The 13,385-nt window shown below is 45.2% G+C and overlaps 1 protein-coding gene across 1 annotated transcript in view; it reads left to right on the forward strand.

Annotated features, from left to right (window-relative positions):
- The window catches only part of ADPRHL1 (ADP-ribosylhydrolase like 1), a 452,191-nt gene that overhangs the window by 310,022 nt on the left and 128,784 nt on the right, over positions 1-13,385 (forward strand). The window contains exon 5 of the mRNA XM_069637148.1: positions 2,580-2,707. Coding sequence (XP_069493249.1) covers positions 2,580-2,707 — 128 coding nt within the window. The remainder of the gene's footprint in view (positions 1-2,579; positions 2,708-13,385) is intronic.

The following is a 13,385-nucleotide window of genomic DNA, read 5'->3' on the forward strand; positions in this document are numbered from 1 at the left end:
GGGATTACTTGTGCAGTTTATCATCAACCCATTGGATAACAATGGCTCAGAGTTCCGAGCTGAAGGCAACCAACTGCATACTTGATCTCTGAAGAGACACTGGACCGTGGACTGCATGGAGGTGGTACATTAGCACCAACGCACGCCTCTTCCTTGTACATTTGTATTCCCCTGTGTCCAGTGGTCGAAGTGTACGAAAATAAGTAGTCGAACTATGTTACAACTAGCCTGTCCCCGCTCTCGAAAAAAAACCATCACCACACACCCTCCCACACACAATATAAACCCCCAAACACATGTATCTGCTGGTTAAGGACACGTTTAATGCAGTGCACTGAAAGTGAAAGTTTCAACTTCCTCCTACACTCAATCAATCAATCAATCAACAGCTTCATTTCGGCAAAAGAGTCATAAAAGCAGTACACAGTAAAAAGTAATGCAAAAACATCATAATCACTTGGCTCATAGATAACTTACAATCAAAAAGAAATTAATCATTTTGCCAACAAAAGCACTTAAAAACAGGTGATTTCCTCTTCCACTGGACATTGTGCTGATACCTTAGCCTTTCTCATGTGAATTTTTCCTGCCCAGCTCAAATAGCTGCTGGTAGCAAGGACTGCCAATACGTCTGCAGTATCCAAACACTTTTCCATTGCTTCACTTAGTGTCCTGCAAGCGTGAGGCTTGAGAAGACGCTTCCTCAGGGACTTAGTCATTGGGCAGAGCAATAGGTAGTGGTGGACAGTCTCAACGGCCTTGCCGCAAAGAGTACATGATGCCGGAAAGGCATTGTTCCATCGGTGCTGGTGTGTGGATGTAGGCAGACTTCCAATGCAAAACTTTAGATACACAGCCCTTTCCCACCTGGAGGAGATGTAATCAATGTACCCTTTGTAACTGAACCGTTTCTTAATAGCAAGGTATCGGGCCAGTTGCTCTGTGACCCTGGTTTTCACCAGGATATCGAGCTGGGCCTCAGCCCCTGCAGCACTCTTGATTGCTTCCTTAGACACAGATGTTATTACAGAGGGGTTTGACCAATACTCTCCCAAGCCCAACTGACCCAAATAACGTTTCACATGGAAAACCCATTTCAGAGAACTGCTCCCTTGCTGGGACAAAACATCCATGACTGCCTCTGTATATTTGCGTAGATGATTATTTGACCACAAACAGGCAGAATAAAGGACCGGGCGCAGTTTGCAGGTCTTCTCCAACCCTTCTAATCCTGTTTCCAGTAAGACTGGGGTATTTGGGACAGTGAGGGGCAGCCCAAGGATATTTTTTAAGAATTTGCTTTCTGCTACTACAATAGGGTGAATCTCGCTTGTCCCCAAAGTTCAGCCCCATACAATGCTGCCTGGCGTACTTGTGCTTTATAAGCCTCCAGCGAGACCCGTACCGCCCCATTCCCATACTCATTGTTTAATCTGGTAAGGCCCCCCTATACCTAACCAGCTTTAACTTGGCTTTCTCAACCTGCATTTTCCAGCTGCTTGACGCCATGACTCTCAGACCTAGGTAATCGTATTACTGGACTTGCTCAATCGCACCATCCTCCTACACTTTTATTTTAAAACGAAACCTTCCGGAACGGTTTCTTTTTAAAATAAGTATAGGAACAGTAAAACTCCCGCCCCCACAACCACTGCCTGCGTCTGTATGCTAAGACCCAGCACCAGATCTCAAATTGTTGCATGTAAGCAGATCAGAAGTTCAAGAATGCAAACTCATCTCAGTATAAAAGTCAAGGTGCAGACAGCCGCCAATATAAGCACTACTCAGGCTGCAGGGAAACCTTTCACCCCTCCTCAGGCATAACTACTGGTCCCTTTTGACTTTTTTACCCTCCTCCTTCCTCACGCTCTGACCTTAGGATCTCTTCTGTGGACTGCACCTAGAGATGATTCATCCCCTAACGCACGTAGCAAGCAACGAGCATGATGTAGGTAGGTAGGTACAAATCTTGTTAAGCGCAACAAATCGCCTCAGACGAGGCACCATGGCGCTGTAGGATAAGGCCCACTCCTTTTCTTTCCTCATCTCCCTTTGCCACATGCCCCTTTTTCCATTTTTGTGTTCTTCCACAGAACTTTGAAGCAGCCTTAGAATGGCAACAGCATTATTCATGCAACCAACAGGGCATAACATGATAAGTCCTTCTTCCCTTTTCTCCCTACATTCCTAGCTTCTTCTGATCCCTCCTTGCCTCTTCTGCTCTGCATCAACACTTTCAAACAGCATAAGGGAAAAATAAGAAGCTCTGTCTCTCTCCCCTCTCCTTCCCGCTCATTTTCTTCTCTGTTCCCTAGCAGTGCTTTGAGGTTGCCTTAGATAGGAAGCACTAAAGAAGCAACCAACATAACACCACATCCTGTTACTTTCTTTGCTGTCTCATTTGCCCTCCATGCCTATTTCCCATTTATGCTTTACTCTCCTCTTCCATCTTGGCACTTTTAAGTGGCATGCATTGTATTTATTTGTTCATCTGTATATGCTGTGACCTATCGTCTGACTGATAAGTGTTTCAAATAAATGCTAAATGAAGGTAACCCTAACTCCTGTCCTGCTTCTAGAGTACCAGGAACATTGGTTTTACTATGAGGCTAAATGGCAGTTTTATTTGGAGGAGCGGGAAATTGCAGAAGATCATCAGAACAAGCCCTGCTTTCCAGACAACTATGATGCAGAGGAGAGAGACAAGGTACTGCATTTTTAGAACATGTTTATAATAAGACATGGTCAAACTGATACAAGTATTCACATGCCAAATACATACAGACCCTCCAACCTCCATTTTGCCAGTGAAGTGGCTTTTGGGTTGTCATGGTCAGGAACTGCATGATTGGATTTCTTACAAGTAATCTTCATTGCTCCTAGTCCTAGTCCAACTCTTCGTTGTCACATTTCTCACTTACGAGGCTCTAGCCTCCATGACAGGAACCCATTTTCTTTTTCTTTTTTATTCCCTGCCCCCTTCACTGAGGGTGCACTACCCCAAGTATCACAGCGTGACCTGATTATTTTCCACTCATCATATTGTGGCCCATTCACTCCTAGTGAAGGTGGATGAGGTGGGTCCAAAGTACAGAGAAGAGGAAGAGTTCGAGTATGAATAATTAAGATTTCTGGTAAGTGATCTGACCATTACCCCCACAGCCCTCTTTTTTGCCCCAGTACTTAATTTTGAGGAATACCAAAGCCGTTGAAGAATGGCCCTAAGAAAAATCCTCTGATCCGTAGGTTTGCTTTGCACAAACACCCCCCTCACCTATTTGTGTCTCTCTTTTTTTACAAAAGATTTGAAAGCAGGTTTAGGCGATAATGTCTGGTGAAGGTGTTACAAATGTGCTGGTTTGAAATGCCATGTGTCCTTACTAAAGATACAGGCACCCCCCTTCTGATCTTCCCTATACAGACCGAGGAAGAGGAGTGCCCCTGTGGTTGTTTCCTGTGTCTACCTGCTGATATTTGGGACCAATGTTTTTTTGCATGGAAGTGGATCCCCGGAAGTTATCAACAAGCTGTCTGTTTTCCTGACATCAGCTATTCTGGCCAGGCATGTTAATAGCTGTAGTCTCACATTAACCTGGTCCATTGTGCCTTCTTTGGTGAGGTGGGATACTGAAAGAAAGCCAGTAAAACAATTTACTGTGACTGATGGAACTTTTACCTCACTTTTGGCACAAAATCTGGGTCGCATCTGAGAAAGAAGCCTCTGGTTAAATTATCAGAAAAGGTACATTGTATAGAAGTCAAAATATCCCCATGCTTTGAGGTCAAAGTGTTTCCCATGGTCTAGGCCACTTTCTTCAAATGCATTTTCGCCAAATAGATTTTCGATACTTTTTGCACCTTTTTGCATTGCAGCAAACTTCAAATGGTAAATGAAGTTTAGATATATATATACGGGTGGTGGTGATATATGATATGATATGATAATTTATTTATATAGCGCCTATAGACAATGTGTTTCAAAGCGCTTCAAGGCAAGTGAGGGAACAAGGGAAAATACAATGACATTCTTACAGGCCATGGACAGTAAGGATTTGAAATTAACTATCATACTCGGCCTGACAACATTTCAGATAGTGCAAGAACTAAGACATAGATAAGGAAGGGAGGGGGAGAGTGGGAAGGAAATGGAAACAGACAGGCGACTACCGTACTAGGCCTGACGACATTTCTGGTAGAGCCGGAGAAAAATAAAAGGTGAGGGAGAGGGGTACATTAAGGGAGGAGAAGAACAAAGCGACTATCGTACTAGGCCTGACAACATTTGCTATCATACTAGGTCAAGGGACAATTCTGATAGGGTAAGTGCATAGAAGAAAGTAAGGGGAGGAGAAAGGTAAAGGAAGAAAGGGAGAGGAGGAGAGAACAGAGATTAAGCAGTCATAAAGGGTGGAGAAGCAAGAGTGGAGAGCGAATACAATTGCAGAAGTCAGTAGTAACACATAATGTTGCAAGCCAGGATACAAGATGAAGATGGGAACAGCATGATTCAGGGCCACAATTAGTGCAAGATGCAAAGGAAGTCCAGCATGAGGGTTGTGAAAGGGTGATGCACTGTGAATCAATGAAGTCCATAAAAGTCAAATCCAGCATTGGCCACAAGACAGTGATGGTGAAACCAGAATGTATCAGGACAGACTCCTGCAGAAGTAGGCTGGAGGGAAGGAGGTGGAGCAGGATAGAAGAATCAAGCAAAACAGGCAACACCTGTGTGCAAGAAAGGGGAGTTCCATGTAATAATGTCGCCACAAAAATCTTGCAAAAATATCGCCGAAAAATGGCCGTTTTTTGTGGCGACATTATTGCATGGAACATGCGGAGGACACCCCCGCAACCCCAAACTTTTTTTTTTCTTTTACATTTTTTTTTTTACCCTGTCCCCATATATATGGTCACCCATATAATATCGCCGCAACCTTTTCCCAGCGATATTATTTACGGCAACCATATATATGGGGATAATATTACCTGATACCAAAGGGGGGCACAAGGGAACATCATGGGGGGGCAGAGGGGGTGGGGATCGCCTGTGGGGACAGAGGGAGTAAACCATGTTGGTGCATGCTTACCTGCTGTCTGAGCAGGGGTTTGGGCCCTGGGTCCTCTTGGTCCAAACAGGACAAAACAGGAATTGCCCTTTTCTTTGTCTGCCCTTTGCTTCGGACGCCCGGGCGAGTGATGCCCTTGATCTAAGAGTTAAAAGCAAGAAGGAAGAGACAGGGCTAAGAAGGTGGGTGGTGCTTAGGCCTGAAATTAGGATAGTAAAAGGGGGTTGGGTGTCTTCCCCAGCAATTTACAGCAAAAAAAGTGCAACATTCTGTTAAAAATGCATTTAGTGAAAAATGTGCTGCAAAGGTTCATAGAACCGTTTCCCATCAGGAACACAGTTTTCAAGGTAAATAACTTGATGTCAATTGCTTCTGCTGGTTCAAACGGAGCAGTGTATAAGGATCTCAGAACCATGGGAGATCTCATGGGAGCATCTCTGAATATGAATATGCCATAGGTTTTGATATGAAAAAACAAATGTAACAGCTAGGACACTAGCTTCTTACCATCCAAGTCCAGGCCATAAGGTCCACTAAAGGATCAGATGGATGCCCATTGCGCTTTCAGAGAAGAAACCACTAGGCCCAAATCAAATTCCAGACAGAATTGGACCCTGCAGATGCTGCATGGATTTCTTTTCACACCATGTACCAAAACCATGTACCAAAACTCTTCCTGTTATAAACCTTTGAAGTAGCAGGCCTCCTGGCATTTTGACTTCTAGGGCCAGTTGAGGTTTCTACAGGCCCAGCCTTTCAGTTTCCGCCCCCCTGCACCCTCTGACTGAGGAATAGTGTAGTTGTGCATACATCCCCAAGATCTTCCTGAGAGGACATGGGACACATAGAATCCTGAACATTAGAGCCACTGCAAGCTCTATAAGAAGAAGAAACCATGACCTTTTTGACCAGAATAGAACCAGCAGAATTATCTCGGCAGAAAAGTCCCTGATTCTGACTATGAATTTTGACATTAATAGAAGGGAGAAAGGCATATAGAAACACTTCGGCTATTGCATCATCATGGCATTCATCCCCCATGCTCGCAGACATAGAAAACTGGAGCAGAAGAAAGTGACTTGAGCTGAGGTTCTCAATTTCATGAGCAGCTGCTGTACGATTTCCTTTCGCAGTTCCCATGCTGTTGAGGGGGAAGACTTTGCATAGATGATTCTCTATTGTGTTGTCTAAAACCTTGAGGTGGATGGCCAGAGGAACAACAGGTTCTGCTCTGCCCACTCCCCCGCACTCTTGTGTATACCTCCAGAGCCCAGGATCGGACCCTCCGTCTGTTGATATTCTCTATCGCCAAGGTGTTGTCTGTTGGTAAACCACTTCAAGACAGTTCCACAAAGGTCTCAAAATTACCTTTCAGAAGTTCAAGGCAATACAGTTCCACACAATCCTCGCGGTTCCCTTCCCCAAGTTCCAAGCAACACAGTTCAAAAGAAAATGGTCTTGAGGCTTTGTTCTCAAGACAACAATTGCAGTTCCTCAAGGCTACAGTGCTCTGAAGGCTTCAGCTACATTGCTGCAGTTGGTGGAGTGTCTCACCTTCTCTCCTCTCCTTTCCACTTCTCCTAATGTTTGAGGTCGTTCACTGTTGCACCCTATCCCAGGCTGCAGGCATCTGTAGTGACTGTGATCAGTGAGGGCTATTTCAGCAGAAATCCCTTTAGTAGGTTGTCAATTTTTAGCCGTTGCATCTGATCCTCAAATCCTGGGACACTAAAATCAGTGCCTTGAATTCCTGTCACTCAGTTACCCAATTCCAGTGCAGATGTGACAACAGTAGTCTCATTTAAAGTCTTGAACATGCTACCCTGAAGACGCAGAATGCCATGTTACCTTAAAGTTGGGAAAATAGCCTGGCTGTTACTTGATTCATTATCAAAAGGTCTCTAAGTGCCATCTGGAATTTTACAGCTTGTATTCTAGCATGGTGACCACCCCCTCGGAGGGTCAGAAGCATGCTCCTATGAACTTGATGTCCCCAGATGGACTAGATGAGATTACTGCCTCTTCAGCAGTAGTCCCAATGACTCTGATGTTCTGCATGTCATTTCCGCATGACTGGTTAGCTGTTACACCATAGAGGCTCTGAGCAACCAATCCTCTCGATAGGGGAATACATGAATACCCTTTGTGTGTACGAAGGCTTTTACTGGGCCCAGAACCTTTGTGAATACATGTGGTGCTATCTTAGGTCCAAAAGGAAGGCCCTGAATTGGAAGTATTGACATGCAAATACAAAGCCTAATGATTTTTGATGCTCCTGCCTGATTGACACATGGAAGTATGCATCCTCCAGGTCCAGTGATACTAGGAAGTTGTTCTCCCTGATTACAGAAATTATTCTCTGAAGTGTTGAATGGCTATGTGAAGAATCAATTATTTGAGGTCTAGCACTCAACTGAACTTTCCAGAGAGTTTGAGAACCAGGAAAATAAATGATAGAGTAAATTCCCTGACCCCTCTTCCGTCTGGGCACTCTTTTGATTGCTCCCTTCGCAAGCTGATCTGAGATGCTCCGAAGGAATTGCTTCCCACTTGGCTTTGCCCTTGGGAAGCTGGATGTAGACTACTCCTGATCGGCATGGGGTGGATGAGAATTCTATCCTGTATCCCCATCTCACCAACCGGCTCATCATAGCGTCTGTAGACATGTTGGACCATGCTTCCAAGAACCATTATAACCAATCCTCTGTTATTGGGACTCATGATTCTTCAATAAGGAAATTGGTTTTCCTGATCTGTGCCCCACTCTGTCTCCTCTTGTATGGGATCATACTAAGTCCCTTATCCATAGTCTGAGTAATCATGTACATTATTTAAGCTGGAAGATGCTGAATTGCATTTAGGGTCTGACCTCCTGTGAAACTTGACTGCATGCTTGTCTGCCTTGAAGACTGTGGACCTTTTTTTTCAGCATGTCACCAAATGGCAAATGGCCTTCAAAAGGGATCTTGATAGTAATGGACTTCTGGTGGGGCTCTGTATGCCAAACCCTGATATACAGTTTATGGCTTGCCAAGATGGTTTCCCCTATGACCTTGGCTTAAGACTTCACTTTATCGTAAGCCAATTCAGACTAGAACTCTTATTTGGCCTTTTATTCACCTTAGGATTGGAGCATGGTCTGCCCCTTTGTATATGGCCATCATCTGTTTCTTTAAGCCTCCCAGAACCCTCTCTACTGAATGTATTCACCTTTTACATACACTTTTATCAGGGCCGTGTCAATTGTGCTGTTCACAGGGTCCTGCGCTGCTTCCGCCGGGGCCTTTTGTGTCCTTTTTCCTTTAGCACTCATCTTGCCTGGAGTAATACTGCAGGGAATGCTCCAACCTCTCAATCCAAGATAGCTGCTCATAACCCACAATACCCCCACCTGCCTGGCATGCTCCTCCTCACTTCCTCCCTATTGTTACCCAGGGAGAGGGAACCTCTGACCAAGAGTGTGACAGTAAGAAAATGCAATATGACATAGCAAAGTAGTTCATTATTACCTGAGTAGGCTTGGTGCAGCTCTCCACCATGGACTTGATGATACAGGCTCCCCCGCAGTTTTGATCCTCTACGGCTGCTCTGAGCCTTTCAGATTGGTCCATTTGCTGCAGCAACGTCACTGGAGGCTGCATTCAGAACCTGCCCCTCCCTCAACTGGAACCGTTCACACTGAAGGAGCCCAGAGAGCTTCTCTCACCATGAGGGTTTGTTCTTAAGCCCAGCAATGGGTGACCCCAAGGGAGTCACGATAATCTTGCCCCTCAAAGAACAGCAGTGAGATGATTTTACTGTAGTGTGTAGCACAACTACCCACTGGGGACCCTACCATTATAGCCAGAAATATATAGCTGGAGCAAGCAGGGCTAATGGTGATATTGCACCCTTGGTGAATTTATCGGGGAACAAATAAATTGGTTCCTATCATGGTAGCTGTTGCCTCATAACTAAGTACCGGGATAAGGAAGGGGGACATGGAGGTATTGGACTTTTCTTATGCCTATTATCGAGCTCTTATCAAGCTCAGCACACCAGTTCTGGCCTGCATGGTATCCCTCTCCTTCTACTATACAAGCAAGATGTCGGCCACTTGGACTCAAGAGTACAGAAACTGGTGAGTGTGCATGCTCCTGTGAACCAGGAACAATGGAAGTGTTGGTGTGTTACCACCCATCTCAATCCCTAAATCCTACTGGAAGCATCTGCAGAAAGGGCAGCATGCGGAGCAATTACCCAATTTGCAACCCACTTGCTGTGAAGCTTTGATATCCAGTTTTTGGGTTGTGAGCATCTCTCCTTTGTCCTACGCTCCTAAGCTGGCTCCTATTTGACTCTGATGCACCAGAAACCCTATCTACTGATTTTTCAGGCCTACTCCTCTTAGGCCGTAGTGGAAGCTGCTCTTTCTGATTTTTCCAGGCTCCCTTCCAGTTCCACTCCTGTATTAAGAGTCACCTTGTTTTGCGCTTCTGTCTACGGCCTGGGCAGGTATCCCCTGTTGGCCACCAGTTTCCTGACTAGTTGCCTTCATTATTGGGTAGAGACAGGCGGGATAGGGCCTGAGTCAGAAAACTGAGTTTTGCATCAGTCCTTGCCCAAAACACAGGCCTAGCTCTGTCAGCTACTGAGCCTGATCGCATGAAAAAGTCTGGTCAAAAAAAGAAATAACAGTTAATAGTATCATATAATGCTATGAATGATTACCTTAATCCATCCATCGAAAAACACTCAAACATGCGTACTAGAACTTTCTTAAGAGCAGACGCTTATGATAAACGGCAAGCGGTGGCCAAGTGTGAAGTAAGAAAGCAGATAAGGAAGGTGAAAACCAGTCATATGATGAGTAAACAGGACGGGTCTCTCCAAAATAAAATAAATTGAAGAAGAGCTACAAAAATTGGTTAAAGCAGCATAAGGTACAAATGAAATTATAAGATTAAGATGGTATACAAATGACGAAAATGCTGATTGGGAAAAATAACTGTACATTTTGGGAATTAATGAACTGCCTTGAAGACACTCAAAATGTTTGTCAATCTAACTCAGTTCAGGAGGCAAAATGGATGGATTTTTACAAAAATAAGTTTACACATGACCGAGTAGCCTTCCACACAGCCTGACCTCTACAATGATGCTGCTTTATCCAATTGGTGTGGCAATATCTGTAAGATGGATATTGCTGAAAGAATACAGCGACTGAAAAACTCACATGCAATGGGTCCTGATGGCCTTGATAACATAGGCTTAAAGTAAAATCTGCTAATGTGGGCAGAGTACCCATACCGGCTATTGCAGAACATATGTACTGAAGGTTCTCTACCTAATTCCTGGCAGAAAAGCTTCCTATTACCAATCTATAAAAAGGGGGAGCGCTCTAATCCTAGTAGGACAATAGCACTCTTGGATGTGTGAAGGCATCATGAAGCAAGACGCAGACAACAGATTCAAAGTTCAAATTAAAATACTTAATTAAATCAAATTCCAGGATGGTAGAAGGCCTAACTTGCCCCATGCTCAGGTTGGATGTCCCTACCTGAATGAAACTAAGGAAAGTCTGGGTCAAAGAGTTCAACTTAATAGTCTGTCTTTGTCCAAAACCCATCATTTCCCTCACAACAAAAGCTAACCAATGTGTAGGGATTTCCATAATAAAATAAATGGTGTTTAACACAAAGTTCTGAGCTTCTTCCAGCTCTTAGCTTTCTTTCAGCTCCCTTTCCCCAAGTTCAAGACAGTTCCACAAAGGTCTCAAAATGACCTGTCTGAAGTTCAAGGCAATACAGTTCCACACAATCCTCAGGGGTTCCTTCCCCAAGTTCCAAGCAACACAGTTCAAAAGAAAAGGGTCTTGAGGCTTTGTTCTCAAGACAACAATTGCAGTTCCTCAAGTCTCAGGGTTCTCTTCCCCAAGACTTTAACTCAGCCACTTGTACTTGTCTCAGTCTTTTTTCAAAGTTCAAAAGGTTTAACACAACTCAAGGTCAACCCGACCCTCCTTCTGGATTGCATCACCAGTTTACTTAGAGTGTTTTTCCTTGGTTTGTTTCACAATGTGTTTGGTTTTCATAATTCAGGGCTCACTGGGCTTGGTGCAGTTGTCAGACCACATGGTGCACCCATCACAGGTTGCGCAACCAGGATCCCTAGGCTCTTCAGCCTACACAGGTTCATCTGTACTTACCCCTGTGTGCAGAATCACATTCACTTAATTCCTCTTTGTCGGCCTCTTGGCTTTATGTGCAGTTTTACACTCCTCTGGCTTCTCCTGTATAGGCTCTTGGCTCTGCCAAAATGTGTCACACACCTCTTGCCAGTCTTTGGCCTTGCCGCACTGCATTCATTCATTAAATTTCACTTTGTGGTGGTATTGTTGGGCTTACCTCAAAAAAGGACGCAACACCGGTCTGGAGGAACACCTTCACTTTATTCCACCTCCTTCCCTTACAACATAGGAACTACTGATTCCCCCTGCCTCCTCCTCCTCCTTCCTCCCTCTTCCCGCCTTGTGTCCTTTAAAGGTACAGTGCCCTATAACATCACCCCTGGACAAATGTTCTGAGGTCGGGCTCAACACTCCTCCACCAGGCGTGTGGGTTGCCTGACAGTGCGTTGCAGGAAAGTGCTTCCCTCGCTCAGTCTGGCAGTCATGGGTTCTGTGGGCTGCTCTAATGGCAGCTCTTGTTCTCCATCGCGGGGAACCCACGGCTTCCCTCTGGGTTCTCTCACCTCTGTTTCTTGTATGGGCACAGGTATTTCCGTCTCCACATTCTTGACAAAATGCTTAAATTGCGAGTTGTTTCTCGTGATCTCTTGTGTTGTGTTCTGTGCCGTCACCATGGGCCCTTTGAGGGCCACTACCCTGAGAGGGTTCGGTGTGTAACGTGCATCTGTTTTCTTGTTCATTACCTGTCTCACTAGGACCTCAGGCCCGACTAGGAATTCTTTGGGCACTGCCCTCCTCCTGATATCCGTGTCATGTTTGGCTCGTTCTTTCCTTGCAGTGTCTCTGCATGCTATGTCTTCATCCATCCTCTCTTGGTCGTCTGTGTTTCTTACGATCCTGGTGTGCACTTTGTAGCAAATCATGATCTCTGCAGGCAATTTGTTGGTTTCTTTATGTGGTGTGTTTCGTTAGTCTCTGAGCATCCTCCACAGCACTTGGTGGGGGTTTATGGCTTCAATGTGTGCTCTTTGGATGGTCTTCTTAATAAACACCACAAAGCGTTCAGCCATTCCGTTGGCCTTAGGCCATCTGGGCGTAATTTTCTGATGGCTGAACCCCATTTGTTTTACGAACGTCGCAAAGTCATGTCTGTTGAACGGGGGTCCGTTGTCTGATTTAATGGTGCGGGGTATACCCCACTCACTAAGCACCTCATCAAAGATGGCGGCTACCTGAGGGTATGCCATTGTTACTGTTCTCTTGATGATAGTAAAACTTGAGTATTCATCAAGGAAGACCAATGGGTAGTCTCCCGTCTCAATGGGGCCGTAGAAGTCCACTGCCACACTGTCTCGTGGTCCATCTGGTAGTTGTGTGGCTTGTAGGTGTATGGGAGCTTATGCCCTTGTGGTGCATTGGCAGGGTATGCAATTTTTTATCCAGTTTTCCAACAGAGTTTCCAGGAACGAGAACCAAACGTGGCATCTCAGTTGTTTCTTTGTGTTGTCCGCCCCTCTGTGTCCTTCGTGCACTGTTCTTATGACCTCGGCTCTTAGGGCAGACAGAATGACTAGTTTACACACTCTCAGTAGTACAGAGTTGTCTTTGCCAGCTAGCTCTTTGTGTACCTTGGCCAATCTCTCGATCCCTTGCTTGCTCGCTCCGGGTTTTTCTCGAGCAGTCGGTGGTAGTCTTTCCATTTGTTGTCATTGGTTAGTGCTATGGCCAAGGTCATGGACGGATCGGCTGCCGATGCTGTTGCGACCACCTCTAGTGAGAGTGCGGGACATAATAGATTCACTGTGACGTAGCTTATGTATTCGACGTCGCCCTTTCTTGTCATCGGGCCCTCTGCTGGGTGTCATGAGATATATTTTGCAGGGTTTCGATCCCCCCTGTTTTGTGGATGATGTGTAATCATATTTCTGAAGGTGTATGCCCCATCTTTCAATCCTGGGTGGCATTTTGGTGTGGGGGGATCCCAAATAGGGAGAGCAAAGCCTGGTGGTCAGTGATCAGCGTGAATCTTTTTCCAATTATAAAGTTGTGGAAATGTTCGAATGCCCCGACCGCTGCTAAGCTCTCTTTTTCAGCCTGGGAGTACACCATCTCCGTGGGTGAGAGGGCCATGCTCGCGTAAGCCACTATGT

The sequence above is a fragment of the Ambystoma mexicanum genome, chromosome 7p (genome assembly GCF_040938575.1).
Source record: "Ambystoma mexicanum isolate Mex_15411 chromosome 7p, UKY_AmexF1_1, whole genome shotgun sequence".
NCBI lineage: Eukaryota > Metazoa > Chordata > Amphibia > Caudata > Ambystomatidae > Ambystoma > Ambystoma mexicanum.